The sequence below is a fragment of the Lycorma delicatula genome, chromosome 3, assembly GCF_047948215.1.
Source record: "Lycorma delicatula isolate Av1 chromosome 3, ASM4794821v1, whole genome shotgun sequence".
Classification (NCBI taxonomy): Eukaryota; Metazoa; Arthropoda; class Insecta; order Hemiptera; family Fulgoridae; genus Lycorma; species Lycorma delicatula.
In genome coordinates this window covers 56,860,911-56,888,895 of record NC_134457.1, presented here as the reverse complement: position 1 = coordinate 56,888,895, position 27,985 = coordinate 56,860,911, and the positions used below count along the sequence as shown (strand labels likewise).

The window sequence follows — 27,985 nt, the reverse complement described above, 5'->3', positions numbered from 1 at the left end:
TCCTGAACCTGTGAAAAATCTTTCATTCATTTTTTATCATTTTTTTTAATTGGATGATTCCTTGAAATATATTTTGGCATTGCTTAATGACCTTCAAGGGAAAACTTAATGCAATCAAGATGTCGCAGAAAGCACACTGATAGTTGTGTGAGAATACAAACAAAAGTATTTTGAAAAAGCTGGAGACTACATATAAATGTCAGAAGCCTATTAACAACTTTTTCTTTTTACTAGCTTAAAAAGATATCTGACAGCAGCTTTTTAGAGTAGGTTTGGTGAAACATTTTTTTTAACAAGGTTGTGAAGTTTTACTATTTACTTTTCTCTCCAGTTCTTTTCCTTTTGCAGGAATAGTTGTAAACCACTAAGTGATGAAGAACATATAGAAAATTTTAGGGGAGAAGTTGAATCAAAGAAGTTTAATGGATTAAAAAATAGATCAGAAGAAGGTAAATTACTTTACCTTCATTTATTTATTGCATCATTTTAGTTTTATCTTTATACTAATATTGTAGTATAATTAAAGAATATATTTAAGAATTTTTTTTGTTTGGTATTTACATTTTATTAACTTAATTATTTTAGTTTAATAGCATTAATAATACTAGGTTCTTTAATAAATATATTAAAATTATAAGTAATATATTAAAATGAAAAACAAAGTTAAACAAAAAGTATAAAATAAAAAATAAATTATAAATTGAATAATAAAACTATAAAGTAAATTAAAATAAATTTATAAATCAAAATAAATTAAAAAAATAGTAAGCAATATCTGCTTAGCTCTTGATTGAGTAAACACTTGTAGTTGATTTGAGTATTATTGTAGATTTTAAATTAATGATATCCTGTACAATCAAAATTTTTTTAAGTAACGACATCAGTCATAAAGACTTATCACAACAGTCAATTTGTATTATGATGTTTAGTTTCATATTGTAATACATACTAAAAATATTTATATCAATCAATGATGTAACTTTTTTTTAAAAACTTATGAAAGTTATTTTTTACAAACCTTCTATAAACAACTGTCCTAGTGAATGATTTCTCTGGTTGTTTAAAGCTTATTATAGACAATTTTTATTATACTTGGTTGCAGTAATTAAGCTTTTGTTTCAGTACCATTACTTTCACTTTAAATAGAATCATATTTTGGTCTATGAGAAAGTTATTATTTTATTATGGTTTTACTGATTTAAAAAAAAAAACTCGATACAATCATTTAAAAGAACTGCTGACCAATTTATTTGAAATATTTCTTAATTTGTTAATAAAAGTAATATTTAATTTTTTATTGAAATGTAATATTTTTCTATACAGAAACAATATTTCAATGAGTTTAAGAGTATATTACAATACATTATTACAAAATAAATATGAATTTTCTGTATTCTTGTTTCACGTACACTTAATTTTATTTACTTTAATAATTTCAAATTATTGCATTCAAAATTATTGTTGCATATCTTTACATTGCATATTTGGATCACTAATATTTTGTTAAGATTACTTTTTTCAGCATTACTGGTAATCACTCTTTTGAACATTTTTTCTTAGGTTTCTTTGACAAGAAATGCTAGTTTTGATCCTACTGTTACCCAAAGAGTAGTGTTTCTACCAATCTCTGAAATTTTATTATTTTGTATAATTATGTAATATTTGAATAAATGCTTATTTTACCGCCTTTTTAATTATTAAAATGATGTATGTGCTTTCTCATCCACATATCCTCATATTTGTTCACAAAAATTCTAAATAGTTTGTATACAGTAGTTTTCAAAATAATATTCCATATTTTTTTGTTAATTATTAAATAATAGTTTAGAGCTTATCAATATAAAATAGGCTTTAAAGTTTATATGTCTTAAAACATCATATTATATGTCTTAATAAATAAATACAATTTTGAATCAGTTACTTAATGTTGTTTCATTACATAACTATTAAAATTAATAATTTATGAATTAGAAACAAATAATATACATACTGAATAGTAAAGAGACACGATAGATTTAGATTCAGAAACAGTATTGTTAATGATTTATGTCAATCTTAAACACAATAATTATAATAGTTTATTTTTTCTGAGTATAAAGTAATTTATCCTCAAAAACTATTCAGATGTCAAAACTGAAAAAAATTTAATATTAAGTAATGACTTCTTTCTAAATTGTGGGAAATATATTGAAATAAATATCTTTTTAAGAAATATGATCTGCCCTTATCATCTTTTGTTACATTAAAGATATAATTAATTAACATGTTCAAGTGATATTAAAGGTTGTATTGCTAAGAGGTGCTCGGCTTAATATGCATAGGAAATTCATTTAGGTGTGGTCAAATAATGATTTGATGATCTGTGTACAGGAACCAAACAGCAACAATAACAATTGAAGAACATAAGAAAGAAGCCCTAATAAGAAAGGGAGTCCGACAAGGATGTTCCCTATCTCCGTTACTTTTTAATCTTTACATGGAACTAGCAGTTAATGATGTGAAAGAACAATTTAGATTCGGAGTAACAGTACAAGGTGAAAAGATAAAGATGCTACGATTTGCTGATGATATAGTAATTCTAGCCGAGAGTAAAAAGGATTTAGAAGAAACAATGAACGGCATAGATGAAGTCCTACGAAAGAACTATCGCATGAAAATAAACAAGAACAAAACAAAAGTAATGAAATGTAGTAGAAATAACCAAGATGGACCACTGAATGTGAAAATAGGAGGAGAAAAGATTATGGAGGTAGAAGAATTTTGTTATTTGGGAAGTAAAATTACTAAAGATGGACGAAGCAGGAGCGATATAAAATGCCGAATAGCACAAGCTAAACGAGCCTTCAGTAAGAAATATAATTTGTTTACATCAAAAATTAATTTAAATGTCAGGAAAAGATTTTTGAAAGTGTATGTTTGGAGTGTCGCTTTATATGGAAGTGAAACTTGCACAATCGGAATATCTGAGAAGAAAAGATTAGAAGCTTTTGAAATGTGGTGCTATAGGAGAATGTTAAAAATCAGATGGGTGGATAAAGTGACAAATGAAGAGGTATTGCGGCATATAGATGAAGAAAGAAGCATTTGGAAAAATATAGTTAAAAGAAGAGACAGACTTATAGGCCACATACTAAGGCATCCTGGAATAGTCGCTTTAATATTGGAAGGACAGGTAGAAGGGAAAAATTGTGTAGGCAGGCCACGTTTGGAGTATGTAAAACAAATTGTTGGGGATGTAGGATGTAGAGGGTATACTGAAATGAAACGACTAGCACTAGATAGGGAATCTTGGAGAGCTGCATCAAACCAGTCAAATGACTGAAGACAAAAAAAAAAAAAAAAAGATCTGTGTTGTGTTTATTTGATTAGTATGTTGCTTTATCAACATTTCTACATTTTGTATTTAGAGTTTGTTTAGTGTATGACTTTTACCAGATCTTGTAAATTCTAATAATGGAAACAGTATTGTTAATTGACTATGGCTTTTTTCGATGGTCTTTGGTTAGTCCTTCCTTTGACTTATTTTAAGAAAAAAGGCAACTTGATTGTCTATCTCATGGCTCCCGTTAAAGCCCATCAGGGCTAGGAACGGGAGGGGGTGGTATGGCAATTGGAAGCGTCACAAAGCAGGTGTCTTCCCCTATGGGGTTGGGATGTCTATCTCATGGGTTAGCTAGTTCAGAGAGCAACGATGTAGGACATTCAAGATGTCTGGATGAGGCCTGCAGCTAAGGCAAAAGCTGAGTTTATAAATCACTGATGTTATCACTAATGTTTACCTATCACTAATCTTTACCAAGGCATTTACATTGGTGGCATCCCAGTGAGGCCTGGCTTATTACTATGAGATGTAAAAAGTTAGAGGGCAAAAGAACTCCTGTTAAAGCCCATCAGGGCTATGAATTGGGGGGGTTGGGTGGCGGCGATTGGAAGAGTCACAAGACGGGGCGGGAGGTCTTCCCCTATGGGGTTGGGTTGTCTATCTCATGGACATAATACTCTTGAAGTAATATGATCACTAAGAGATCTTCAGTTAGCTTTAGCTCTGTATCTTCAGGTACCTTAAAAGTTTCAGTCATATGCACAGTGGCACTTCTTGTTAAGATTGAATAATTTGGTATTTTGTTCAAGTTTTCTGATGATTAGATTCAAAACTTATGAGTAATAACAATGTGTCAAATTTATGGAATTCAGGATTTGCCATCTAAAATTGCTATCCAAATTATTAACCCTTTTAGTGAGCAGCAGTTTCTTATGGATATCTTATGGATTTTTTATATTTTGCCAACAGTTTTATGACCATAAATATCATGTTGGTAAAACCAATCCTTGTTGCTGAAAAACAGCATCTTTAATTATTTCAATTCCATTTATAATGGAATTATCTATTAACAAATGAAGTTAAGAATTAACCAAAATATTTTTGATAATTTTGAAAAGTATGTACTTATTCAAAACACTGGGTTAATTGTTACATTTGTGGTGGTATTCTAAACTTTATGAACTGAATCTTGCACAGTATTATGGTATAACATAGGAGTCTTCAGAGAATAAAGATTCTCTGATGTAGAGTCTGTTGATGTAGATGTAGAGTCTGTTTATTAAAGATTTAAAATATCTTCATAGAAATCATATGTTGATTGATTGTTAATATATTGAAATAAGTTCTTGCACATAATACTAAACTAATAATATAATACTAAACTAATGAACATGAACTCTGCAAAATAAGAATGTAGGTATTAGGAGTGATACTTGAACGGTATGTAGATGGTATTGTGGATAAAGGTAAAGGAATCTGTGAGGCAGGTGCAAAATTTACCCTCTCACTGCATACGGCTTTATGCATACTCTTTATTTTCAGTGCTCGGTTATCTATTTTAATCATTAGATTCTGACTATATATTTTTTCTTTGTTTAGTTTAGTTGTTGTTTACATTTGTATTTCATAACAAAATTAGCTGTGTAAAATTTTATTTTAATTACATTATCTATGTATATTAAAACAATATTATTGCTTTTTGTAATTCAACTTTATACTTTGTAAATTTTTTTTTCAGGCAATAAAACAGTTGATGAAAGTTCCGTAGTTGTAGAAGGTATCTTTAAGAGCCATAATAAATTACTGGATGACAATTCTGGTTTACAAAATAATTCTAATATTACAGCTGTGACTAGTGAACCTGTATTGCTGCAGAATGTAAACAGTGCTCAGAGTCATTCTTCAAATGGGACAAAAAATAATATAATTGAAAAAGCTATGATGACAAGTTTTATAAGCCCATTTAAATCAAACATTGTTAATAGTAGCAGTAATAGTAACACTAAAAATACCAATTTTTTAAGTTCAGTTAATTGCAATGAAATAAATAATAGCAATAAAAATAATGAATTGTTCGATGTTAGTCAGCAGAACAAACAAAATTTAAATTATGATGTATCTGATACTAATCACTGTGTGAATCCTGGTGGTATTACTTTTAAAAATACTAAACTTCAAGAACACCAGAGTACTACTGCTGTTGTACTGAACACTTTACCCGTTGCTTCTAGTAATTATATTTTGGCTTCTCCAGTTCCAGTTCCAGTACCAGTTCCATTTAATATTGTTAGTCATCCAGTAGTAACTTCAACATTACCTGTTGTATGCTCTTCTTATGTTAAAATATTACCGGCTCCGATTCAGAATACTACTGCTGCCATAAGTACTGCCACCATTAGTACTGCTAATCATGCATTACCCTCTAATTCCATGGTTGTTGTCTGCAGTGAAACAGGAAATATTTCTTCAAGCAAAATTTGTAAGTATTATCTTTTAGCATCTTGTTTTTGCTTACTTGCAGATTAAGCAAAATAAACTAGATTTTATTTTATCATTTAATTTGTGTGTATTTGTTTGTTTTTTGTGTATACATTTGTGCACATATGCACTCTTTTTGTATATGATGGAGAATTTTAAAGTTTTAAATTTATTTCATATAGTTTTTCGTAATGAAAGTCATAAAAGCAAATTATGTTAAATGAAGTATGCCTCATTTGTGCAGTAGAATTGATTGATGAAATTACAATGTTGATTTTCTGAAAAATTTTTGATTTTTACATAATGGAAAATCCATTTTTTTTTTATTTCAGGATGGAATCTTTGAATCCAGTCACCCAATTTAAGTAAGCCCTTTACTGCGTACATATTATTTTCAGTCTTTACAGTTATGCATTTTTTAATTTATTATTATTATTATGTTGTTGACTGCTAAGATTATAGTATAAAATCCTTTAAAAGAAGTAGTTGGTACATGCAGTTCCCTGATCAAATGAAAATTGCATTCAGCACATACAGGAACCAATTAATTGAACCTTGTTTTAATTTTAACCGTTTTAATATTACTTTTTTTTTCAACACATTTTATGCATTATAAATATATGTATATATCCAGTTGTAAGAATCTACTTTGGTTTCTCCTACTGAATGGTGACTGTGTATAATGCATTGTTTATGATAAAACAAGATATATTTATTTGTTGCTTTCATTTTGTCCTACTTTCTCTTATGTCTGTAACAAATTTAAACTATGAAGAATATGAGACTTTTTTTTGTAAAACGTAATATAGTTATTGATAAAATTCTTTTGTCATTTAAAAATGTGAAAAAAGATATCTGCTGTATTTTGATTATGAAAGGTATAAAGCCTAAATAAAGTTTGGTTCTCTTTCTGTATTTTATTTGCTGTCATCATTCAGTCATTTTTTTAGTTATTTTATCAATGAAACTAATTTTCCTACATGAGAAGTTACGATTAAGAATTTAAGAAAGAGCCAATAGTCTTAACATTGTTAACAGATGGGGAGTAGCAATTTTTTAAAAGTAATTTGATCATAAATTATTGATAAATTACATTAAATTGGGGGGATAAACTATAGAAGCAATACACATGTAATGTTACATCATGAAGAATAATGTTTTTTTTGTACACTTACCTCAAAAGAGATCCATATAAAGAAATTGTCATTCAATCAAATTGAGTGATTTAAATAAATTTTTAGTTGTATTTATCCCCATTCCAAAAGGTTTAAAATTGTAAAATGACTAAATTTTCTACTGTGATATATATATTTTTTGATTTCAGTATTAAAATTTTAATATAATCTATGTTTATAAAAATTAAAGTCTGTCTCTGTTTATACACACTACTGAATGTCTTGACCTTTTGTATTTAAACTCGCACATTGATTTGTTTTAGTCAAGATTCAAACTTAGGCTAGATAGAATTTCAGAAATATATACTGTCTAGCGTATCCTTAGATAAGAACTTTCTTGCTTAAATATCATATTTATAAAGGAGTTAACAGCAATATAATTAAATTTTAATAAAATCGTTAATTGCCAGCATTTTTTGTAATAATATGGCATCTTTCTGTACTATGGTATTAAATTTGTTAAAAGGAGAGCACATCAACCACAACGTTGGGTGTAGCCATAACTATGTCACCACATCTAAGTAAATGAAATATTTAATGTAAATGAAGAGAAAGTACACTTCATGATGTGGGATTATTTAAGCTCATAATGTTTACAGAGGATAATCACAGCTACTAAATAGTTTGGAAGTTTTTCAAATTTTCTTCTTATGCCTTGTACCCTGTGTCACTCACAGGATTGAGAAAAGTGTTGTACAGTTTATTAAAATTAAAACTTTTTTAAAAATATTAATTTTTTTTTTTAAAGAATTTTATTTTAATTGTAGTGGCACAGGTTTACAGTAGCAGTTTCAAAATATTTTTATCTATTTAAATGATTTTTAAATTTATTTTTTTTAGATGCTAATATTTTTTTACTATTATGATTAAATAATGCATAATATTGTAAACTTAAGGAATATTATAATATATTTTTAGCTGTAGATTTTTTAAAACTTTTTTTATAAATACCGCAAATTTTTATTTAGAAATAATAATAATATATGTTTTGTTTTCATTACATGTTTTTTTGCTCTATTCTTATAACATTATTACTATTCTTACTCAATTTTTTGTTATATTTAGGAATACATTCTGTCAGAGGCAGACTACTAAGTTACTATATATATATATATTATTTTTTTTAAATCAATTCTTTTAAGAATACTCTTCTGTACTATATACAAATATATTTATTTTATTAGATCAACCAAAGTCCAGAATAAATAAATTAGGATGATTTTTTTATTTCACTATATGTGCAGGAACGCTTTCGTGATTTACTCACATCATCAGCTGCATTATATATTCGTATATACATCTCAAATTACATTACAAACTTCATAAAATATAATACATATCATGCATTTATTTAAAATTTAAAACCTTTAGTCTTTTTATTTTAAACTTTTATTTAGTTAAATTAAAAATTAAAACAAAATTTAAAAATATGAAAATTAATTAAAATTAACATTAAAAATTAAATTAAAATGAAATTGTACAAATTTTTACATGTGTAAAAATATGATGTCAAGGCATAAAATCAAATTAAAATAAAAAATAAAAAATTCAAATTAAAATCAAATAACAAAGTAAACACAGTAAAACATACAGTACTGTATGTATGGCTGGCCAAATGAAATATTTTATTTTTATTTTTTGACTATATGTTTTTATAATATGTGACAATTTGAATGTTTTTGAGTTTAGTGTGTGATTTTAAAAAGTTTTTGTTACTGATAATGAGGGAAATCCTGAAAGCGCTCTTAAAACGGAAACACAATAAGCATAAGGTAAGAGGCATTATTGAATTGTGTACTGTTGATGGAAAACTGTGTTACTAGTATACGTTTGTCTTTGATATATATATATACATATATATTAATATTATTTTACTGAAATTAATCTTTTTAAGATACACTTTATTTCTTTACAATGTTACATAGGGTAAACTATACTTTAAAATTATATTTTAAATTCTATTAATATAAACCACCTAATTCAGAATATTCAGATAAGACATTAATTACCTTAATTTTATCATGAAAGTACTTTCACAGGATCTCACTTCCTTGTCATGATCAAATTTTAATTAAATTGCACATTAATAAGATATTATATGTTAAAATTAAAAATACTAAATTAAAAAATTTAATCAACAGTCTTATCAACAATCTATATATATATTTGTAAAGTACTGAACAAGTGTCTTCTCCTAAAATGTTAAATATAAAAAATGATAAACTACCAAAAGCATAAAGTGAAAACAATAATTTACTTTTCAAATGTCTTTCTTTTTCTTAAATGTTTTTCAGTATATATATCAATATCATAGATATATTTGTAACATTAATACAAAATTTAAAAAAAAATCTTATATAACATCTTTAAAAAATAAGACTCATTCTAATCATAGCCTTCTGATCACTTACTTAAAGAAAAATATTTGATAAGTAAACAAGTGTATCAAATTTTCTGCTTTGGAGTTCATTAATCGTGTATGTGAGTATATTAAATAAATTCTTTTTAATTTGATATTCTTCAAGAAAATTAAGATATTTTGGATTGTTAGTTTGTAAAATTTCTACCATCTGCCATGTCCTTCAATTAAATTCACTGTATGCTTGTCTAATATCACTTGCTTATTTCATATGAATTGTTTGATACCTACTTCATGTAAATCAGGGCATGATAAATTGCCACAAACCTATGTTTATGTATGCTACTAAATGTAGAACATATTACTCTATTTTCACTATCAGATTAAGGTGTATACTGGCTAGCAGCAATATTTTTCTATGGAACCCACTGGTGCAGCCCTTAATAAATGAATGAATGTTAGGATTTACCAGTTTTATGTGAATTGTTTGAAAAAGAATCCCTTTATTTCAGTGAACAGTAGCAGTGCTACTCCACCGATGCTTCCACCTTCAGAAAATGTACCGATTCAGTCTAAAAATGTCTTTGGATCTGGTGAACCAAAAATACTTCTTGAAAGTGGTATGTATGAAATTTATTTTACATTTGTAGTAACTTGAATTTATAATATATTTATAGTAAGTTTGCTTATCTGTACTTATGCTGTTTTTAAAAGAATGTGGCTATCTTAATCTTTTTCTACTTATGGTCACACCTTTCTTAATTACAGTACTGTTTTGTTTTTAAAATCTTAAAATGGATGTTGATTTCTTATTTTAGCTATTTTTTATGAAGAAGTATTGGATTTTTTTAACTTGTTTATAAGATATGAGAATGTTGATTCTATGAATATATTTATTACCCATAACCAATCAAATTCTAACTTGTTTCTTTTCTTCAGATCATTCTGTTTGTGTAATTTTTTTCATAGATCATTGGGAAATTACTTTGTGTATTACTTGGTATATAGTTGAAAATTATAAACGTTTTTCTTTAATAATTTAATTTAGATGTGATATACTGATAATTATAATGTTTAATTTGTCTATAAAGTTTCTTATGAAATTTTTTGCAAAAATATGCCTACTTATATTTTGAAAATTGTCCAGCCAAGTTTCATGAAGCAAGTATGTGTAATTAAGCACACCAGTTAATCTCTAAGACACTTCCAGTATCAGTATATAAAAAAAATGATAGATAGCCTTTTCAATTTTGTAGTCTTATGTATTTTTTAAAGTGACACTTTTTGTGTTGCTGAAAAAGAAATAAGAGTACTAAGATTACATAGGTAATTGTAAGTTATTGTATAAATATTCAAAACCCATATTGATGAATACATATTTTGTCTAAACACAAATTTATAAAACTATTTAATTTAGTAAGAAAAAAAAGAGAACCAATTATAAACTAACTTTTGAGGTAGATGTTAAAAGATAAGTTTTCATTCCAGCACTAGTGTCTTTTATTAAATCATTCAAGTTGCTTTACATTTTCTTAAAAATCTTAATCTTGATCCCTTTTTTATTAATTAATGATTATCCCTTAAATTATATCTTTTTTATCTTCTAAGATATGACCTGATAACTAGTTTCTCTTTATAACTGCGCTACATCACCTCCTTATGCAATGTAGTTGTAGTTATATTGTGTTGATAAATCTCTCATTAACTTGCTCTTCCATGTTCTCTATTCATTCCCAGTTTCATGGCATCAAGAAAAAAAACTGGTGAAGAAACATCACAGGATTAAACTACACAGAAAAAAAAACAGTCGCAGGAAAATACATCATCATGAAAAGACATCACTGAACAAAATGTTGCCATCTGGTAAGACAAGTAACCTCAAAAATTCTGTCAATTTTAGGTAAAGCTGTAATTTTCCAGATCTGTTTGTATTTCTAGAGCTCTAGTCAACAGACTGTAGCTGGTTTAATGATCCAAGAATTACCATCAGCAGGTTTCTATTCAGAGTTCTCATTTCATTTTTGTTTTAATTAAAATTCATTAACAGTAAAAAATAAGTTTAGAAATTTTTTCTTTTTATACTTTAGAGTTTCATGTGTATAACCTTGTTTCTGGCTGAAGCTATATAGTGTGTTTGCATGTATGTGTGTATGTTTATCGTTATATTTTTATTATGATGTATATTTTACTCCTTTTCAGAAGTGTTTGATGGGTAATTTTTTCATTCAATTTAAACATTCTTATGTGTCCACTTTTATGTGGGATTTAATTATTTTTTTAAATTTTATTCAAAAAATCTGATGAACACTATGTATTGATTGGTAAATGCAGTATTAACCATTTTAGTGCCAAGCATTAAATTAATTGATACCTGTATTTTCCATGAAAAGGTAGGCCAGTTGGTTTAGTGGTCAGAATGGTGGCTTCTAGATTGTATGGTTTGATCCCTAACAAAGGTGTGACATTTTTTAATGTATCATTTTGTTCATCTTATATGTTAAAGTACTTTGCATAGCTTGTCTAAGGTTACAAATAACAAAAAAATTGCTATCATGTATCTAATTGACAGTTTACTTCCAGCTGCTTTATTATTCAACAGGAGGCACTGCAAATTTACTTCTCTTTTCAGATTCTTAATTTTTTTTTGCTGTGTATTTATATATGTTGAAAAGTGGTGCTGATTCTTCTAATAGATTAAGTATTTGAGTTCTTGTGATTATAATTATTTTATTATAATTGTAAATATCATTTACATTATAACATTAATAATTTGTAAATCATTATGTAAGTTTATTGCATTAATAAATGTAATGAGTGAAATAAGACTTGATGAGTCCTTAGAGACTTGTCTCTTCAAAGACTGGAATAGGACTGACTGAATGAAGTGAAGAGCTTGCTTACATACTGAGTATGGAACTGCTGAATCATCAGGAGCTGAGTGCATCTGTAAGGAGCTGTGTGAACTGTACGGAGCTGTGTGAACTGTACGGAGCTGCTGAATTGTCAGGAGCCGAGTGTGAATGACCAAAGCTGAAGATCTTTAGATTTTAAAAGTCCTAATTTTAATGAAAATTAACGTTTCTCATTAATAGTGAATAACGTGAATGAAACCTAAGTCTATACAGTATGAATAAAAGATTTATACTTTACAGTTAATGATAGTTATTGCAGCACATAGTAGAAGGGATCAGTAAAAATGTGAACATTGTTGATATTCCAATCAGAGTTTTAAGCTATATTCATTTCTTTTTGTAAATATTTTTTTATTTTATTATTTCATTATAATGAATGGAATTATATAGGTTATTGTTATATTCTGAAAAATTAATATATTTTTCCTTTTAGTAATAAACATTCTGTTATGTTTACTTGCAGTTTCAATTTTTTGTTTTAGTGTTTGTTATGAGCTGTTTGATCTAATGCAGTCATGTTTACGGCTACATATACTGTGGAGTTTTTTTTTTTACCTATTTTATTATTTTCATCAAATTATAACTTAGAACTTTTCCCCTGTTTCTTATGACCGTATATATATCTTTAAAATAAATAAAAAATGACAATATTTTATATACTCCAATTTGAACTACAAAGAAAACAACTTTTTTTTTTATTTAGTACTATTAGTTTTATAAGAATTCTTTCAATTAACGATAGGAATTGATATTAAAAATTGATATTTTCTTAAATGGTACTAAAGGGTTAATATAGTTGTGTTAATTTATGATAATTTATTAATTATTATAGCAATTAATTTATGATATTTTAATGGTGACTTAATTCCATGAGATTTGATAATGGAATATTGTTCTATTGCCTTTTACTTATAAGTCTCCTTTGACATATTCCTTGGCATCAAATTATTTTCCATGTTCATTTTGTAATTATCATTTCATATGTCTATACTTCACTGGTATGATAATTTATATATTCTACATTGTTAACAAAATTTTACAATTACTTCAGTGAAGCATATTTAGATTTATTACTGTTTTGGGTACTGAATATAAGTAATAAATGGTATAGTTAGTTTGCTAGAAATTACTTTACTCAGTAAAACTTAACAGTTACTTAATTAAATCTTTCTCTGACAGTTACATAAATCTTTCTTAAATGAAAAAAAATTAAGTAAATGTTTCTGTATATTCTATACTGATTTCTCTTAATTTCTTGTTTTCTAAATGTTTTTATCCCTGAATGTTGCATATTCAGTGTGATAAAGGATTGCTTTATTAGAACAAGTCGCATGTTAATCGTTCTGAGATTAGTTTAATCACTATTTTTATAATTTTCTTCAAAATCTTTCCTCAATTAGAGTTTTGCTGTTACTGATACTTTAACTCTGAACTTTGGGATTTTTCTTTCTGTGATGTATGAAGTGGAATGCAGTCTTGTGTTATATTTCTATGATAAATATTATGATATGCATTACTGATCTTGTGCAATATTATTTTGTATAAGGTATTTGAATGGGATATTCTTTTGACTTAGAATTTTTTTGTTTTTTCTTAATATTTGAAGTGTAAATTTCTTTCAGTAACTTACTTTCCTTCCTTTATTTTGTTTTTATTATAAGTTTCATATAAATAATTAAACTATAGTAATTACAGTTGTTGCATGTTATTGTGATCATGTCAGATTTCTTATGTTGATCTCTTTAATAACAGTTGTAATATTTCAATGTTGTATTAATTTTGAACTGGTTTTTTTTTATAAAAGAATGGTTATACAATACAGAATTGAACAAAAAATACAAGATTACAATTATGTTTTCCATTTCTAAATACATTGAATTTTAATTGAAGTATTGGTAAAGCTTATATACTAAAGCATAAACATCCCTACTTTGAAGCTGTGTTTCTCATTAATGAGAAATGAAAAAAAATCAGGTTTACAACTTATGAAAAGTTTATTCTTATCTTAATTAATACATAATATCTGAATAAAAGCTGTCATGCCACTTTATCAGCTATTAAAGACAAGAGTACACAATTGTACATATTTCTCAAATTTTTATTTGATACAAAATTATGTATAAGAGATTCAGAACAGATATTCTTGCTTGTTTTTTTAGTATGTTAGCAAAATTTCAGTCCTATTGAGCAAGGAGTTCTGGTGTTGAAGAAATTCAAATGCTTCTTTAAAACCAAAATGGTTCAAACGCTGTTATCCTTGTATCTTAAAGAAGTAAATTTTTAGCTGAACAGAGATTTTTCATAGAGTGAAAGAAGTCAGAAGTGAAAAATAGGTTTTGTTACTCTAAGAGCCATGACTGTGCAGAGAAGTCAGCCACAAAATATAATTGGGATCAAAGGGCTCATTTTTGATACTTTTATGATTCTCTTTGCCTCACAATTTAATTTTGTAACTTTGTTTGACATATTCTAGTATTAAAAAGTGAATTGGTTGGGTAATTTAGTAAAACTGTGAATAATATTATATATTGTTAAAATGTCTAGAATTAAACTTGCCTAACCAAGTCTGTGACATGTTATGAAATCTCATCATTATTCCATTAAGTAATAGGATAATGAATAATAAACAATTAAATAATAAATATGTTTTATTTTCCTAATGCGTACATTGCAATCTATTCCAACTAGTGAAAAATAAGCAGCCCCCAAACCAATGAGGTAAAGATGATATGTATGACATATAAATGAGGTGTAGTCTTGTACAGACTCAGGCTGACCATTCTTGAGACATGTGGTTAATTTAACTCCAACCACAAAAGTACACTGGTATTCACTGTCTAGTATTCAAATCCCTAAAAAAATAACTAAATTTTTATAGAATTTGAACCTCAGAACCTTCAATATGAGTGAACTGCTAGACCAGCTCTGTGAAAGTAATAAATATGAATCACAAAAATTGTAAGATGTCTCTCCTAATGAATCATTTTCTTATTTTATAAGTAAATAATTGTGCAATGTAATCCAATGTAAAATTCTGAATATGTTTATTCAGAATTTTACAGAACTAGCATGTATATATTTTTTTCATTATATCTGGTTGAAATTACTGAAATTCATGATCATCTGTAATACCATAAAATAAACAAATATGATATAATGCTTTGAAGTAAGTCATTCAAATGCCTAAATGTTATAATAACTATCTATTTTATCCATTCCAAAAACTCTTTCCTGAAATTTATTTCAGAATTAACTTATGATTTTCCATTTCATTAATTATCAGATGTGTGTGGGATGTTCAGTAATTCAAGAGACAATTGACAACATTGGGAAAACTATTTATATAAGCTGAAACTATTTAATGTTCAAGTTGGCAACCCTGACAAAGAAAATATGAGCTGTTTGAAAAGAATTTCATAGTTATAACTTCTTTTGTTTATTTCAAAATGTCAGCTCTGATTAAAAAACCATGAACTGTGGAAAACAGCAACCTGGCATAGGATTTTCATTTTCTGAATGTGTAAAACTGGCTGATATTTACTCACAGGTGTTAAAATATTGTAGAAAAAAGTGTATTAATCATGTAAATCTTTATAGGTGAATTGAACAGTTTCAATCAAGCAGAATAAGTGTCACTAATTTTCATCATAATAGAAAACTAGTGGAATTTTTAGCTGATGTTTTGCAAAATTACATTAATGGTCTTATTTGAAAGGATAAACATATAAAAATTTGGGAATTCGCTGAAATTTGTAGTGTGAATGTTTCCATTGTCTATTCCATTATCCATGATAACCTGACTTATCACAAATTGTGTTAAGGTGAGTTCTGAGACAGTTATTCAAAATTGCAAAGATACCCAAATTCATATTTGTATGGAACTTAAACAGTGTATTTTAGCAGAAGGTATTTTTTAGATTGCATAATAACTTTTATGAAATTTGGGGATTATCATTTTTTGCCAGATTCCTAATGCCATAATATGGAATGGAGTCATCCAAGTTCATCTGCTAGGAAAAAATTCAAAACCTATCTATCAGCCAGTAAAGTGATAATTACAGAGATTTAGGTCTATAAAGGCCCAATTTATTTTGATTGTTTGGAAGGACAACCTACAATCAACAGTGCGTATTATTATGACATCATGGGAAATAAATTGAAACCAGTTATGTGTGAGCCTTTCTCAAAAGGTGTAATTCTTTTGCATGATAATTCCTGCCCCATGCTGTTCAAGTGATACAGGAAGTAAAAGTTGAATTGGGAAATGTTGCCATATCCACCTTACAGTCCAGATCTTGTACCATCATCAGACTTATTTTTATATGACCCTCTCAAAGAGTTTTTCCATAATAATGAGCCTGTCAAGAATTCAGTATATGAGTAAGAATGTCTCAAACATCAAGATGAATAAACTTTTATTAGTAGAATAAGAAAGCTGACAGAAAGATGAAACAAGTGCCTAAAGATAACTGGGGATTATGTTGAAAGTAGCTTTACATTGAATAAATAATAATATTTCTACAACCATTTGGCTCTAATTATTGAATTACTCTTGTACTGAAAATTAAAAATCATATTGTCTCTCATATTGAAAATTAAAATATAAAAATGAAAATAATTTCCATCTGCTATACTAAGATTAATCTTTACATAATCTGGCTGGTATGTTGTTATGTAGCTGCACTTATTCCAAAATCTTAAAAGAATCTGTTATAACATCACTTTTCTTAATATCCTCACTTGCTCACAGAAAACCTGAGAAAGCACAAGTACTTTCCCTGCTCTTCTTTACTATTCTTTCTACATTTAAACCATTTTGATGTGTGCTTCAGGAATAGAAATATCAGTTTTTTCAATTTTATAAATTTCCAATCACTAGTACATCATGGGTCAACCTAATTAATATAGTAAAAAAAAAAAAGTGTAAGAATATCTCTTCAAGGAAAATTCTTTTATTTGTTAATAGTACAGACTTCTTGACTCAAAATTGATTTTTGTGAAAATTACAGTATCTTTTCTTTTATTAACAGTGCTTATAATATGGTATTGTATGTTAATTAAGAAAAAACAAAATTTAGTATGAACCTTGTTGAATCCAGCTTTTATGACCTTTCATTGACGTGTTAACTGGCTTCCGAGTTCATCTTTCATGTTACATATTATAGCAAATAGTAGTTTACATAATGAAAAATACAATGATCATAAGGTGAATAGTATGTAAAGTTTAATTATGGTATTATTGATTGATTCAATATTTTAAATCTTATTTTTCTACTTTTATTTTCAGTTCCGTGGACAAAGAAAAGAAAAATTCATGTTAGAGCATGTAATAAAGTTGTCAAAGAGAAGTTAACTAAAATTACTCCTAAATCAAATCCTATTAATTATCAAGAAACATTTTATAAATTAGGTACTAAAAAGGTTCTTTCTAATGGTATAGCAGTAGAAGTAATGGGACAAGCAACACAGCCTCCCAATATTTTAGTAACTGCAGAAAATACTAATTGTACAGAAGTAAGTACATGCACAGAAAATAAAGAACAGAATTCTTATAAAACAACTATGACTGAGATGAATGATAATAATGTGATGGTTATTGATACTTCTCATAGTGAGATGCAAATTGAAGTAGTGGAAGAGAAAAAAGAAAAAAATGTAGATGATAATCCAGAAATTGAAAAGAGCTGTATTGAAAATACTCTGTCATATAACCCCAGTGTATCAGATGTAAAAAATACTGGTAAATCTATTGATAAGACTGTTGAAAGTGTTGTTGAGACTGCTAGAGAGGAAGTTAAGGAACAGGAAAGTGAAATTGAATCCAGTGGTGTGATTTCATGCACTGTTAATGACAGTAGTACTTTAAATGAAAGTGAAGGAAAATGTGAAAGCCAATCAAACAAAATAAAAACTCCTCATTTAAAGCCATCTGTGAATAAAAGAAGAAGTATGAGTACTCCAAGAAGGAGTAATCATGTACGAGCACTAGACTTTAATACTCCAGATCGACGGACAAAATGCCGTAAAACAAATACTTCACCAAAAAGTGCTTCAAGATTAAAATCTAAATTGAGAATGAATAATAAAATTAGGTCAGGACTTTTTAAATCTCCAGATAGTAAAATTATTCCTGTGAATGACAAGAAAGTAATAAGTGAGAAACCGAATGCATGCTGCCCACAGTTGATTGATACCTCCTCTACTGATACCCCTAATAAATGTGTGGTTAATTCTGCTTCTATTACTCCTTTTAAATCTCAAGTTATTACTGACAGTCCTATGCCAAAATTGAAAGCTGATTGGAATGCATTTAATGGTCTAGGAATGATTGTTGGTAATAATAAATCTTCACAAGAAGAGGTAAACATAAAATCCAGCCAACAGCCTGGTAGTGTAAGGTCATGGGATGCCCAGTTAAGGGCCTTCATTGATCCTAATAAGGAAGTAAGATCAAGCAGTCCAAAGAGAAAACATATTCGAAGAAAAATTGGTAGCAGACAATCAAAAGAAGGGACAGATGATTGTGAACAGATGATCAGTGAAGGACAGCATGAGAATAGGAATAATGAAATGAAGGAAAATATTAAATCAGTGGAAATAGAAAGTGATGATAATGTGGCTGTTCAAGGTGAAGAAGCAAATACAAAACATAAATTTAATGAAGAAAACTCTAAACTGAGTAGTGATAAAGAAGGTAGATTAGGTGATATCTCTGTAAAAGAAAACAATTCACCTAGCATTGAACTTCTGAATGGTATAACAGATAAAGATACCTTAATTGGTGTAAATAAAGCTATTATGTGTATGGATAAAAGTGATGGACTGTCATCAACAGATGATAGTTTGTCATCTGTTATGAATAATGATGATTTAAGTTCCTCTGATTTGGCAATGAAAATTGAAAGAAACATATTAAACTGTGACTCTTCAAATCCTGAAAAGAGGAATTTAAATGAGAGTGGTTCTAGTAGTTTTGAAAAATTTAGTAATGTAACAGAAATAAGCAATACTGCGGCAGTTGAGAAAAAAGATAGTAAAAATAAAAAGAAGTTGGTTACTATTACTGAAACTAAAGAATCAGTAGAAGTTAAGTTTGTGACACCTGAAGAAAGTATTTCAAGAGATAAGAAAAGTTCAGAAAACTCTTCTTTTTTCCAAATGCCTGTCTTAGAAACCCCAGTAAAACTAGGTGGGGAAAATATTACACCTCAGACTCCAGTTCTAGATACTCCTTTGTTAAAAGCAATCAAACATGATACAGCAGTACTGTTACTCACACCAAGTTTTCCACCAACACCTGCTACAATTACAGACAAGAAAATCTGTGAAATGAGAACTCCAAATGATAGTTCAAAATCATGTTTCAAAGATACGCTTGAAAAGAATAATGAATATACACCTAGTAAAAAATTAGAACAAGAATTAATTAAAGAATGTAATAGAATTGAAAATATAGACAGTATTGCAACAAAAAATAAAAATATTGAAGGTCAAAAAGTAAAAATATTTCCTTCGTCATCAATGAAGAGTGAGGAAAAGGTAAACAGTACTAGTGACACTCACAACTTAGATAAGCATTTGATGGTTTCTTGTGAAAGATTAAATATAAAACATGCTTCATCTTCTGGATTATTAGGCACTAAAGAAAATGCATGTTCTTCAGAAAAATCTGTCTGTTTAAGTAAAACTGAAAAAAATATTACTAAATCAAATGTAAAGGAAAATAAAAATGACAGTAAATTTCCAAAAATAAAAGTAGGTAAAGAAAATTCTAAGAAAAAGAAAGGGAAATTTGGTATTAAGTTAAAGAAAACGGATAAAAATAAACTTATTTCTGGATTTCTGAAGCAAGCGGTAAAAAGTGTTTTTGGCTCTAGCTGTTCTTCTTCTTCTTGTTCTGATTCTGAACATGAAGAAAACAGTAATTCAACATCAACAATTAAAAAAAATTTAATGGTAGACCATTCTGCTGATATTGCTTATGAAAAATGTTCAATTCAAGATTTGCAATATCCATTAAATAGTGAAAAAGGTAAATGTCCAGATTCTGACAAAACTGTAACTGAGAAATCTCCAGTACATTATCCAGAACCATTAAACAAAACAAAAGAAATGCTACAAAAACCAAAAAAGTATGTGAAGACTATTCTTTTGTCTCCAAAAGTTAGTGTTAAGAAATCTCCTGAAAAATTTAATCAGAATTTGAGTATTACTAAATTGCATAAAGATGAAAGCAGTATTCAAAGAGCATTATTAAATGAAAAACGGTTAAGAACAATCGATAAATTGAAGGAAGCTTCTAGTAAAACTAAGAGTAAGAATACTACTATAAAAGATAAATTAAACATTTCACTTAATTTAAAACAGAATGAAAATTCTAAAAATATGTCTGTAGCGGCTGTTACAGATGCAAGTGAATGTTCAGCTAAAAGTAACAATATGGAGGCAGAAAATAAAGCTGTACAGAGTAAGACATTCAGTGATAAATTAGAAAATATTACTCAAAGTGAAACAGTAACTTCAGTATTAAATGATAGAGTAAACAAGCAGTCATTAAATGACAGCAGTAAGACAGAAAAAGTTGATAATAGGAATGTTCTACCTGCTCATGAAGAAGATGCAATTTCATCTCCAATTAAAATTACAAATTTAGTTAATGAAGATAAACAGGAAGAAAAAAAAGTTTCTGTAAGAAAGCAATCTGGTAGCAATTTGTCTGATGAAAAGATAGTGAACAAATGTGAACCCATAAAAGAAGCTGATTTTAATTCAGAATGGAAAAAAAGTGACCTTACTTCACCTATTCCTGAAAATATTTCAGAAACAAAAAATAAACTTCTTGAAGAGAACGTTTCTCTACAAGAAAAGACCTTTTTTCATATTGTACATGATGACACTATTATTAAACCTACAGAAAAAAGTGTTTATGGTAATTTAGATGGTCTTGAAATGTCAATTATTCTTGGTGAAGACAGTCAAGATGTTTGTAAAATTCGTGTTCAACCTCTTCAGACATTACTGGAGATATTACCCAAGGATTTTAATAACAAGGCTGATTCTCATCATATTAAAGTCTGTAACACTAATGATTCTAAAGAAGATAAAAGTAATAAAAACATATCTTTTTCTAATAAAACAAGTATTAAAAATCATAAAGAAAGTACTCTTAAATCAAAGGATCAAACTAAAAACTCTAGGAAAAGTTACAGTGATAACGACAGCTATGATCCTAGTAAAAAGCGTAACAGAAGTATAAGTCCAGTAACAAGGGGAAGTAGATCTAGGGGTAGTCGTTCACATTCTTCTGAGAAACATTCTTCTATTAATCCATCCAAATTTAAAGAAGATAAAGAAAAGTATCATTCAAGGAAGGATTTTGATAGAAATAGAAGATCTCGATATTCCCCAGAACAGAGAAGAAGTACCTCAAGTGGATTTTCTAGACATGGACGGTTTAGAAGAGAAATAAATTATAAAGATTCAAGAAGGCTGCTTGATTCTGCAAATAAAGATTGCAGGAGTAGATTAAAATATGGTGAAGAAAAGAGAAGCAAAGTACTGCGCAGTTCTGGCAATAAAAGATTCACATCACCAAGATCAAAATCTAAATCGCCTAAACCTAAGATTAGCAGCCGAGATAAGACTGGTGAATTTCATCGCAATAGTGATTCTCATAATAGTAATATTGAAAAAAATAAGAAGCACAAATCTTTCAGTGATAATAGTAAAATGCTAAACGTTTCTGTAAATGAAGTTATACCACAATCAGCAAATAAAGGACAGTCTTCTAAAAACAATGGAAGTGATAAAACTCAAAAGATGCCTGCTCCTTCTGAAACATTGCAACATACTGAGGATCTAGAGGAAGGGGAAGTTGTTAGTGTTTGTGGAAATGATGATAAAAATGATAGTAGTATTACTGATGAAGGTAGAAATGAAGAAGAAGAAGGTGATGATGGAGAACATTCAGTAGATTTAATGGATTTTGCTGTAACGACAACTACAATCACAGCTGGGAAAAAGTAAGTAATCAGTTACTTTATATTAAACTACTAATACTTCAATTTTCCCGTTATGTTAAGGTGGTATATATAACACATTGCTTTGAATAGAAAAGTGTGTATTACTTTATTTCCTGTATGGTATATTAATTGCTGTTTATACCAGTTTTACAGCTGTGGCACACGTAAAACATCTATAACCATGACACACCGGTCTAATGTCTGAAAATAGTTTCTTTTTTGTGAGAATATTCTCTAGATAACCATTCTATGCAGTGAACAGTTTCAATGTGTCACTCCGAGAGTTGAATTTCTTTGGACTTTGCATGTTGATGTGCAAGTAGTGTATTTGGTTTAGTAAGAAGGCATTGAAAAATTACTTAAAACTCCTATATTTATTTTGTAATCCTGGCACGATACGATAGGTATTCTTAAGAAAGTTGATAACATTTTTGGAAGTGACTCATTTTCTGCTTTGAGTAAGATCACTATAATTTTTATAGTCACTCTTAATTGTTATATCATCTGGATAAGATAGTATTTTTTACATGAGTAAAAGTTCTAATAATTGACCAAGATTATTGAAAATTTTGTAACTTTGCTGTGGTTCTATTTTTTATGTTTTCATTATCATCTAGTACTGGCTAGCAAAATTTGTATACATGCTCATTATATTCAGATTTTTAAAAGATAAAACATAATTTCAAATAAAATGACAAAAAATTAAAAGAATATGTTTTAATGTAACAGATGTAGAATCTAATTCCAACTGAAGATGCAGAATACTGCGAAAACTAGTTATTTGAAATTAATATTGTAAGTTTAACTTAAATAATTACTGTATTTTGGTGTGTGTGTGTGTGTCTCTCTCTCTCTCTCTCTCTCTCTATATATATATATATATATACACAGTAGGCATATTTAAATAAAAAAGGCATTTCTAAGTTATTAAATTAAATATTCTATTTCCAATACCTTATATTAAATGCTGGAAATGGCTGCCATCTTCATGAATACACACTTCCACCCTTTTCACTATGTTTCATGCAATAGTGTTGAGAGTTTGTGGGTTGATATTTAAAACAGCCTGTTTGATATTGATCTTCACTTGTTCAAGTGTTTGAGGTTTATTGCTGTAGGCATTTTCTTTTAGGTGACCCAAAGAAAAATATCTGGAGATCTTGGTAGCCATAAGTCATTGTCCAGTAACACAATCGCCAAAGAATTTGTTAATGAAAGTTGAACGTGTATAATGTGATGTTGCACGTTATGTTGGAACCAGCAGTATTGATTTCACTCCATGGAAGAGTGCAATGAATTGCAATAGAATATTCTGATATTGTTCTGCAGTAATGGTGTATTTAAAGAGGACCAATAATTTTTTTGTGATATCACACACCATATGCCCATCTTCTGTGGCTACAACTGTTTTTCATGATGTGCGTGGGGATATTCAGCACCCCAAATCCTGTTACAGCTGTTTACATAGCCATCCAGATGAAACCTGGCCTCGTCTATGAAAAAAATTGAGTCTATAACGTGAATACTCTCAAGCACAAATATGTAAAACCAGTGACAATATTCTGTCAATTTTTCTTTGTTTGGATCAAGAAGTTGATGAACTGTTTGAATCTGATATGGTCGTAAACTTAATTTTTTTGTCGCCTGATGAATAGTTGATTTTGGTAAATTAATTTCAACTGACAAGCGTCTAATTGATTTTTTTAGTGAGGCATTTAAAATCAGTCTTTAATTTCAGCAACTGTCTGTATAAAACCCCATCATCGATCTTTAGTGTTCCTTATTATTAACAGAACCTGTCTTTTTTAATTTGGCCATTAAACTCAAACCTGATGTCCTGTTTGGTGTTGGTTTATCATGTTACTTACAGCAAAAAAATTCTTCTGCTGCAGCCACTGATTGCTTGTTGAAGTAAGACTCGAGAATAAAAAAAAAAGTTTGTCTTGTGAAAACACCATTTTCTCTCTAACAATGTACTGAGCATTATGATTATTCAGTTATGGCTCTCAGTAGCAGTCTACTGCTATTAGCTCAATATTCACTTGTTGGACGAGTTCTTTCCAGTAAAATATAAAGGAGCTAGGCAGTCAGTTCAATTATTATAGAAGGCTGTTTGGTGGGTTGCGTTTTAAATGAGATACTTGTGTGTGTGTGTGTGTGTGTGTGTGTGTGTGTATATATATATATAATTTTTTTTTCAATAAAAATTTGTTTAACTGTAAATTCTTAAATAAATGACTGGTGACATTATGTTAAATTTGGATTTATTTTTTAAGTTTTACAAAAAAATAAAAATATATTTTATTTTGTAATAAGTTAAATTGGGGTACCACAAGTAAAATGTTGAAACAGAAATTCCTAGATTACTGAACAAATTTAAATTTTATATCACTGCATTCCATAAAATAGAACATGAGATGATAATAAAGAATAAGGTTTATAAAAATGTGGACAATTCATTACTTTTCCTTACTTTTAGATAATTTTTTTTAATATAAATTAGTCATTGAAAAAGGGAATTTTAATTGCTATTTTGAAAGATGCGGTATAACTTTAACTTCCCAAAATAAATACAATTTACAAAAATCATTCTAAAAAATCTTATAATTACATTTAAAAAAACTAAATCAATACGATATATGATTTAATTGATAAATTTTAAACATTCTTGAATTAATTAGAATCCTGGCGGCTTGTATAAGTTTGAAGTTGTCTGTTCCTAGAAGAAACGGAAAAACGTTTGCACATCATGTGCAAAATTATACAGAGTGATTCAGGGGGAAAGGGAAATAATTTGGTGGCCGATTCTAGAGCTTCAAATAATTGAAAAAGTTCATTCAAACACATGTTTGAAAATGTTTTGTTATCGAGTAAAAGCTAGCAAAACTTTTTCTCTTATTTCAGTCTCCTGGTAAAGTGAGATCATACTAAAATTTCAAAGGCATTATATAATTGAATAATACAGAATCCATAACTATCATCCGTAATTTTCTTGATATCCAATGTAAAACAGAAATATTAGATGACAAAAAACATGTTTTTTAGGTTGAAAGTACAATAACTGTAAATGATTAATAAATGTGTAAATTTTATTATCAGAACTTGTGGAGAATTTAATACAGAGAAAATTGATGTATAAAGTTTCTGAAAAACAAAAAAAAAATGACTATTATTAAAAACAAAATTAAAAGAAGAATGTTACAAATTTATAAAAATTAAAAACAGCTGTTTTTAGTACAACAAATTTAGACCTTTGAAAAATTAGGTTGGCAACATTAACTGTATGCTTTGAGATTAATTTAAATACTCCTCATTGGTCTCATAAAATTGTTGTTGCATGTTAAAAATAAGCATTAGGTGGTTTAGATGTTTTTAAGTAATCTTGGTTTCTTTAATTTTTTTTGAGACTCAACTTATGTAGTGTTTTTATGTTTGTTATACTCTAAATTGTACTTACATTTTCCAATTGAATCTGAATTTAACCTATACGCACCTGGGCCTGTCCCAGGGTACACACCATCTGTGAGACCATCTCTTTTTCCTCCCATTTATTCATTAACAACATTGTATACATGAATATAGGAATACAAGGATGAATGTGGATTGAGTAGTTTGAGGAAGTTTGAAAGAGTGAAGTATAAAACTTTATCCTTTTTTGGGACAAAGTGTATTTTCAAATTATAAAAATTTTCATGAACTTTTCTTTTTTAACGTGCTAATCAGTCTTGATTGTACGTAACTTACAAATCTTATAAATATCATCTAAAAAAATTATTATAATCTCCTTTAGCTCTATAAATTAAAGTAAGAAGACAGCTTAAATTAATAATACTCTCACTTAGGATTTGACTTAGCTAGAAAACACAGCCTCCATCTCAGGGACTTACACTGTGAAGAGTAAGTTGAGCACTTTTTATCAAGACAGTCAACCCTGCCTTAAGTTCTATTGTAGAACATAATTATTGATGGTTTTCAGGTGTTCTCATTGATCTTTTTGAAATAGTGCATTATAGATAGCAAAATCACATTCCTATTTTTCTTAGGAATGTATTACACAAGGTCATATTTTGTGTGAAACCAAATAAAGAACTTTGTACCGGTCTTCTGTTTGATGCGTGAAATTCTGGTGGAATTTCCTTTTTGTATTTTTAGAGTACCGACAAGGGTGAAAGCTCTTCGCTAATTCTAGACTCAATTCAACTGAACAATAATAATTGTTAGCAGTTATGTTTCTTCCACTGTTGACAATTGGCCTCACAAGTTGTATAAAACTTGCGATTGGAATTGGAGTTCTCTTTCGGTGGATGTTGTCCTATTCTATCAGTCTCCTTCCCTTAATAAGTGTAGCCATTATAAAAATATGAACTTGCATCAGTGAGTGCCTGAACCTTTATGTCATATTTGGTCGATTTACTCGGCATATAAACCTTGAAAAGGCAGCGGCCTCTTAAACGGACCAACATTTCATCTATGCAAGTCGTACTACTGAAGCTGATAGGATACATTTGCAATTGATTGACAAAGCGCTCAAAAATAAATGAAATTGGTGCAGTTTTTTGTTCTGTATTCTTCCTTGTCTGGTTTCGGTTTCTCACTTTTATATCGTAACCAGGGTCATCAGTTCGATAAATTACATTACTGCAACTAGGTTGAGAATGTGCCATTTTTTTACCTGCATGAGGAAAATAAAAAAAAGATATATTATACTTTTTACATAAATAATAAACTACAATAAATATAAAACATTTTAACATAAACCAAAAATAAGAGAGAAAAATAAAAAGAATAGTTGTATGATGTTACCTTATTACACACCGTCTCAGACACCCAAATCAACTCCCAGGAAGGTACACAGGATCTTTGAAGACACGGTCCTACTGAGGCGACCTCTTCCACCAGATAATGCTGCTGTAAATAGAACCAAAATAACCCTTATCTGTCCTTCCTCTTGGAATGCTAGGAGGGTACTAAAACCTTGGCCGCTGTAGTTGCCGAGGGGGCGGGGAAGAAGCTAGGAGATGGTGGGGGGATACGTCTCACTGACATGTGTACCCGTCTGAGGTTGAAATAGTGAAACTCCATTTTGAATTATTTGTTTTGAAAATGCAACATATTCTGATATGGCTTTTTTGGTGGAAGTACTCCAGCTGCAGTGGAAGAGTAACTAACATAGATATCCTGGATGAGTAGTTCCAAACCATCAAGTATTTAGTAGAAACTTTGTGAGAATGGTACACTTTCCAGCACTCATGTTTCATCTGAATGTCAACTAGTACATCTTAATCCTACAACAAAGAATTTCTACATGACTCAACATTCCACAACCTACAGTATGAAGGATGTTACATGTTCACAAACTGCCCTTATACTCAGAAAGTTCAACACCTCCAGGTTGTTGACCATCCCAGACAACTGCAGTTTTATCATTGGTTTAACAATAATTACCACCTAATTCCATTAATTATGTACTATTTTCGGATGAAGCTACTTTTATTCGTAATGGCATTTTTAAAAGATGGAATTCACATCTGTGGTCTGAAGAAAACCCGTATGCTTAGTTAAAAGAAATTTTCTGCAACAATTTTTGGTGAACATTTGGTGTGGCATGATCGACAACCAGTTAATAGGCCTGTTCATATTAGATCAACATTTCACAGATAGAAATAACTGGAATTTTTATAAAGTGAATTTCATACAGTGCTTGAAAATTTTTAATT

General features: G+C 28.7%; 1 protein-coding gene across 2 annotated transcripts in view; it reads left to right on the top strand.

Annotated features, from left to right (window-relative positions):
- Positions 1-27,985, top strand: part of LOC142321616 (uncharacterized) — an 87,816-nt gene that overhangs the window by 37,946 nt on the left and 21,885 nt on the right. The window contains exons 7-11 of one of the 2 annotated variants that reach the window (XM_075359854.1): positions 349-449; positions 5,061-5,801; positions 9,847-9,954; positions 11,072-11,197; positions 17,534-22,268. In XM_075359854.1, the coding sequence (XP_075215969.1) occupies positions 349-449; positions 5,061-5,801; positions 9,847-9,954; positions 11,072-11,197; positions 17,534-22,268 (5,811 nt within the window). The remainder of the gene's footprint in view (positions 1-348; positions 450-5,060; positions 5,802-9,846; positions 9,955-11,071; positions 11,198-17,533; positions 22,269-27,985) is intronic. The other variant, XM_075359855.1, reaches the window with a different exon arrangement.